At 47.6% G+C, this 6,842-nt stretch overlaps 1 protein-coding gene across 1 annotated transcript; it reads left to right on the forward strand.

The window, feature by feature from the left end:
* Nucleotides 1–2,173: 2,173 nt before the first annotated feature.
* Nucleotides 2,174–3,121, forward strand: LOC145953395 (uncharacterized). Its single transcript, XM_083067338.1, has one exon. The coding sequence runs from the start codon at nucleotides 2,174–2,176 to the stop codon at nucleotides 3,119–3,121; it is 948 nt and encodes a 315-aa protein (XP_082923464.1).
* Nucleotides 3,122–6,842: the final 3,721 nt, after the last annotated feature.

A 6,842-nucleotide genomic window follows, 5' to 3' on the forward strand; every position in this document is an offset into this window, starting at 1 on the left:
TAAACAATGCACAAACAATTCACTCATCCACGAACAGTCACGAGCGAATCACGAGGTAGGGGTATCCTGCAAACAAGTGCATATTCAAGGAGGTTCTAACTGTTCTCACCGGTCTAAGGCCCCCAAGGTGCCCCCATTATAGGGACCCAATTCCTCTCGTCGTAAGTCGATGGAAAGCTCCAACGCACTGTCGGACTTGAGTTCATGGTTTTCACCTTGAGTGATGCTTTCCGACAACGGTCTACGGGCACCTATAGACCCATTCGACAACCGGCCGTACTAACATCCACTCCCTATGGCTTTCCACTCATGCCCCCGGGTATAGAGGGAACTGTTGTGTGCAAAGGTTCGTGTGCAGTTTATATTTCAAACAATTGTGAAAATTTAAACATCCAACAATTATTAAAGCCAACTAGGTAAAACATATTATCATACAAGCGAGGGGTAATGAAGTAATTTTAAACTATCATTTTAGAAATAATCCATCACTAAATGGGACTGACTCTCGAGGCTTCCCCAATGGAGTCGCCATCTGTCGCCACCCGCCGAAACGGACATTGGCATTCGCGACGATGGTTGGACTCTTTTTAGTTTTGAAAAATGATGGATTGTTAGAACGACTTATTCTCAAACTGAGACCTCATCGAGCTAACAATTTTGTTAAATGATTCTCACCAATCCATGTTAATCCCAAACGGGACCCTCCATGGATTAGTGGTTTTCGTAAAAAGAAGGGGTTCTTGGAGTCGCCACCAATGTTTTACTCAAAACATTGGAAAAAGATATAAGGCAATTGATTTTCACAAATCAACTTTGGCCATTACAACCAGAGTCGGGTAAGGGAGTCGGTTACGTGCGAGGAAGGTGTTAGCACCCCACAACGCCCCTTTCGGGTTCCCTATGACGGATTATTTTATAAATAATAGTGTAAAGTTACTAAATTACCCCTATTTATTAGAAACGATTATAAATAAAATATTTACATGATGAAAGCTCTAAACGTGCAATGCTACAATCAAAAAGCAATAAATAAAAGCGGTAAAAGAAAGGATTTGGAAAGAAACCTTCGAAGCGGGCTTTTATATATATCAGAACAGAGTTAGGAGGCTTTTTGGCGCTCCTTCCCACTACACGTCCGCTCGCTCCTTTTCCTAAAAGTAATTTTTACTACGGAAATCAAAGAGATTTCCCTTCGACTTTGTTCGAGTCTCAAACTAATGGCTCATGACTCAAGAACTTCGTCGGATCGGCTCTCGGAGAGATTTCTAGGGTAGAGAATGGCTCAAAAACCCAAGAATACTCAGCACGAGGGTCCAAAAGTGTGGAAAAAGTGTGGAAGGACGTGCCAATGACGTCCTATTTATAGGATTGAGGCGCAGTACGGCCTGGGAGGTCAATACGGCCCATACTGAGTTTTTGAACTACAGTACGGCCGTATTGAATTCAGTACGGCCGTATTGAAGTTCAAAAACTTCAATACGGCCGTATTGATTTCAGTATGGCCGTATTGTAGTTCAAATAGCTCAGTACGGCCGTACTGAACCTCTAGGAGGGTGTATTGAGCTCCAATCGTCACACACCCTTATTCTAAGCTACTCTAAGACTTCTAGACCTACAAAGAATCATCCTAGGGTCTTCCAGGAGTCCTTCCGGCTGACTTTCCTTCGGTCTTTGAGAGTCTTTGAGCTTTATTTCCGACCCGGACAATTTTAGGAGTCTACAACGATTAGCCAGACGCATAGCTTCCTTGGCTCGTTTTCTGCCCTGCATGGCAGATAAGTCGAGACCCATAATGTCCCTATTGAAAAAGGCTAGCAAGTTCCAATGGATGGAAGAATGTGAGTCCTCGTTCCAAGACTTCAAGACAATGCTAACAGCTCCGCCGTTGCTTGCTAAGCCAAACCCCTAACTGGAGATGATCGTCTACATCTTGGTATCAGAGAAAGCGATCAACACGGCCCTAGTGCAAGAACAAAAAGAACAAAGACCAGTATACTTCGTCAGCCGAGTCTTGCAAGACGCAGAGACCTGGTACCAACACCTTGAGAAGACGGTTCTAGCTCTCGTGCACACGGATTGATGACTTTGACACTAATTTCAAAGCCATAAAGTCGTCATCAAGACTGATAGCCCAATCATCAAAGTCTTACAGAAACCCGAGTTGGCAGGACGAATGGTTGCTTGGTCCATAGAATTATCGCAATTCAATATTCGTTTTGAACCAAGAGGTCCCATTAAAGCACAGAGTATGGACGACTTCATAAATGAATTCAAGCCAGGAATACCATATGAACCGCCTGAATGGACCTTGCACATAGAAGGATCATCAAACCAACAAGGCAGCGGGGTAGGGATCATACTAGAAGGACCTGGAAAAGTTACGGTTGAACAATCATTACGGTTCAGTTTCAAGGCTTCCAACAACCAAGCCGAGTATGAGGCCCTCCTCGCCGGTCTGCGATTGGCAAGTGACCTAGGTATCACCAGGGTCAAGTGTTGGAGTGATTCACAGGTAGTAACCGAACAGGTCAATGGTGCTTTTCAAATTAAAGAACCAACGCTGCTTTTGTACTTTCATGCATTTCAGAAGCTGAAAAACAAGTTCGACGACATCTGCATTGAATACACACCCAGAGAACTTAATGCCAAAGCTGACCAGTTAGCCAAACTAGCAAGCAGTAGGAGGACTAGCCATTTGCACAGCGTTATGCAGCAAGAATTGAAAACCCCAAGTGTCGGAGAAACCGGATGTCTACAAGTCCAACAAGGAGCCCCCGATTGGATGGCAGGCATAGTAAATTATCTCAAAATCGGAGAACTTCCTGCTGATCCACTTGAAGCAAAAAAGATGAGAACGGTGTCTGCCCGATATACCCTAGTAGCCGGAGAATCGTATAAGCAAAGTGTCTCGTCACCCCTGCTAAAATGCTTAGCGCTAGAACAGGCTCAATATATCCTCCGAGAGGTCCACGAAGGCATATGTGGAACCCATTCAGGCGGGCAAACTCTCGTAGCAAAGGTTATACGAGTCGTCTACTATTGGCCAACCCTGGTGGTTGATTGTACCAAGTTCGTCCAACAATCCAAACCTTGTCAACAACACGGACCCCTGATGAACTAGCCAGCCGAGGATCTGCATTTCATCACAGTCCCATGGCCCTTTCACAAAATGGATCGAAGCTGAAGCGGTTGCAGTGATCTCGGTGAATAATGTGCAAAAATTCTTCTAGAAGAATGTTATCACTCGGTTCGAGGTACCCCTTGCCCTCATCACGGTCAACGGCCTCCAATTCACGGATCGGCGTTTCAACGAGTTCCTAGGACTTCAAATCAAATATAGGATGACGTCAGTGGAACACCCACAAACCAACGGACAAGCCGAAGCAGCGAACAAGGTCATCCTAAGAGAACTGAAAAGATGGCTAGGGATGGCTAAAGGACAATGGCCCGACCACTTGCCGGAAATCTTGTGGGCGTACAGATGCACTCCACAAAGCTCTACCAAAGAAACTCCCTTCCGACTTACCTATGGGACGGACCCCATGATACCAGTCGTGATTGGAGAACCCTCCCTTAGGCGACAAAAATTCAATGAGGAAGCCAATGTTGAGGCACTCAACATTGAACTTGACTTGGTCGAAGAAGCACGCAACCGGGCGTTCATCAACATGGAAGCATGCAAAGCCAGAGTTTCTCGCAAACACAGAACTAAGGTCAAGCCACGAGAATTCCACCAGGGTGGCCTCGTTTGGAGAGTTGAATAATCATATGGCCCAAATGGCCCGAAAAGAATCAAAAGTGGCTAATAACCGAACCACAAAGAAGGAAACAACAAAGCACCCTATATCTATACACCTTTCCCAAAACAGATGTACAACCAAAAAACAAAAAGCACCAAGACCCATCAATCGACATGAGTGGTCTGCTCGATCTCCTCATCGTCGTTCAAGGTTGCTCCTGGATCTTCCAGGGGGGCCGACCTAGGCGGAGCCATCTCATCTGGCTCAACGTTGTCGGGGGCATCAGCAAAGTCCATATATGCCCCTCGAAAGAAGTCTTTGCTCAATTCAAATGAGAAGTCCGGGGGAAAAGTGCTGAAATGAGTAGCCTGCCAGACTGCATGCCAAAACCCATCTTCATGCTCTTTAATTATTTTGTTTTCACACTCGGTCTGGAAAGCAGCCATGGCAGCCTCAGGATCGACCTTGGTTTGTTGCACCCAGGTGGTGAGCTCTTGCACCTCTTGGACCCTCATCTGTTCGCCGTCTTCCGCCGCAATCACCCGGCCTTCCATTTCGCCCAAAGACTCTTTCAGACGAGCCATTTCGGCCTCCAACGCTAACTTCTCATTGGAAGTGGCTTCATAAGCTTCGACCGATTGTTGGAAGCCCGACTTGGTTTCCTCCAAATTCTTCCGGAGGTTGTGCACATTAGCCATGGGCTCCAATGCCAATTTCCGAAGTATCACCGTGGCCCTGATTTGAAGTTCACAAGCCATGGCCCATTGGGCCGAAGTGGTGGCAGAGTCAAGCATCCCGTGACCCTGATCCGACAACAAGTCCGAAGACATCATCCGGGCCGGCTGAATGTCCTCAAACAAAAAATCTTTGGCAACGATGGCCGAAGGGATGGCCAAATCAGTTGAAGGCCCCTCGGCCCGGTGATGCTTAGCCCAGGTCGTTTCCCCCCCAGCCGCATCGGCCTTCCTTTTTCCCTTGTCCTTTTTCTTTTTTGGATTGGGATCAGGGAGCACCACATCTCGAGGAGTAGGCTGAGGGGTAGCAGCGGTTCCTGGTGTTTGATCAATCGCCACGCTGTGGTGGTCTTCGACCGACGTCCCGGCCGGGGCCCGATTCCTCATTGCTTGACGGTAGGACAAGCCGAGACCCTGTTGCGCCATTTAGCCTGCAAAAATCAAACAGTCACACATCAACTTAACAAGAACGACCGATACTAAAAACAAATACATACCCTCTAATTCAAAGCGGGGCCGAGGCAATTTGGGCAAAAGCACCAGAAACCAAGTAGGGATTCCCCGAGGTAACTCTTTCAAGTAATCTAAGGTCGAAACCTCAACCACGGTCATCATCTCCACCGGAAAGTCACCATATTTCCGAGGTTGCTGGGTCCAATAAAAAGGGAAAAGAGGCTTCTGCTTGGCATCATAGAACCAACTCCGGCCGGCAACGGGGTCTATGATCACTTTCACAAACCCCGATTTGAACCCTTTAAAAGACGAAGTGAAAGGCCTTAGAAGCGGTCAATCGACATGCCTAATTAGGGACAACCACTTAATGGATTTATTTGAGGGACGAGTACAGAAAAAATGTAAAAAAGGACCTACTGTGGGCTCTATATAGTGGTATCTACAAAGGACCCGAAATGCTTGCATATAAGCCCATCCATTCGGGTGCAACTGGGTCGGCGCAACGTTCAACACACGAAGAACTCCCATTTGGAAATCATCCAATGGGAGTGACATGCCAAGTTCCCTGAAAAAACACTCATACATATAAAAGAAATCCCCTTGGCCTTCCTGCTTCGCAAGAAACACCAAGTCGGCCCCCCCAGGGCCTTTGGCTCGGCACCGACCCGACATGACCGGGTAAGGATCCGAATCCTCCCACCGAGCCAACGTACAAACACCAAGAAGGCGCTTCACGGCACTCCTCTCATAAAAATGCGAGAAATAGGCCGCCACCTCTCCATCCACCCACTCATACCCCGGGATCTCACAAGGGGGGAATTTCTGCCTATAAACCCGAGGACTCATCTTGGCATCTGGAAGATCCGAGCCGGAAGAACTCTCAGATTCCCCATTACTAATAGGTCCCAACCCAAGGGAAACCCGAAGCCCTCCACTTCGGCACTATAGGCCAACACCTCAGCCTCGGCATCATGAGCCGAAACCCTTGCGCTGACCGACGACCCTGATGACAATGTCACACCTTCGGCTGCCATTATCTCAACAAAAACCGACTGAAATCTAAGATGACCTACCTTAACGAGTATTCAGCTCAGAGTAGTGAGGACTTCGGAGCAGTGTTTTTCAGATACTAGGCGTGAGAAAGACCCTCACTTTACCACCATATATATAGCAAATTCCCGGGCAACCCAAAAGCCCCTCATAAATGCTTTTGGAAATGAAAAGCCATCATGCCAAGGCACGAAGCCCTAGGGTGGCCAAGCATGCAACTGTCACAATCACCAAGGGGTACGATTCCCGAGATGCGTACGGAAACCCTAAACCCACCAAACGTCACATCACAAACCCCTTCGTCTTTCATCTTAGGGCTTGGGGGTAGTGTACTAGTAGACACCCTCCTCGGTCGGACATTAGGCCGAGAAAAGCACCTAAGCTGAAGACCCCCCACGTTTACGATGCCTCTTCGGCTGAGGACTTGGCCGAATACCCCCCTCGGCCAAAGGGATAGCTGAATCCCCCCTTTACCATGAAAGGTGAAGTGAACGAAAGCATCCAACAAACCCCTCGGTCTCAAGCCTAGCCGACACCCCCTCGGCTTCTATTTTGGTCGAACACCTTTTTGGTCACGAAAATGACCTAATAACCCCTCGACCTTTAAACTACTCAAGTAGACAAACAAGCATCAAGGAGAAACATCTAAAGCACTCTTCGGCCTTAAGCTTGGCTGAATACCCCTTCGGCCTTAAGCTTGGCTAAGGGGGAAATATTCAAACACCTTGGCCTTTGGCTTGGCCGAAGACCCCTTCGGCTTCAAGGTTGGCCGAATACCTCTTCGGCATTAAACCTGGTCGAAGACCCGAAAGAAGGACAACTAACAAGGGGAACATAGCAGGTTAGAATACCTATTATGCAGTGT

This window comes from Cajanus cajan, chromosome 11 (assembly GCF_000230855.2).
Source record: "Cajanus cajan strain Asha chromosome 11, NIPB_CcT2T_4, whole genome shotgun sequence".
NCBI lineage: Eukaryota > Viridiplantae > Streptophyta > Magnoliopsida > Fabales > Fabaceae > Cajanus > Cajanus cajan.

Excerpts from the sequence above, each read along its gene's own strand:
- LOC145953395 (XM_083067338.1), top strand. The coding sequence starts at position 2,174 with ATGGTTGCTTGGTCCATAGAATTATCGCAATTCAATATTCGTTTTGAA.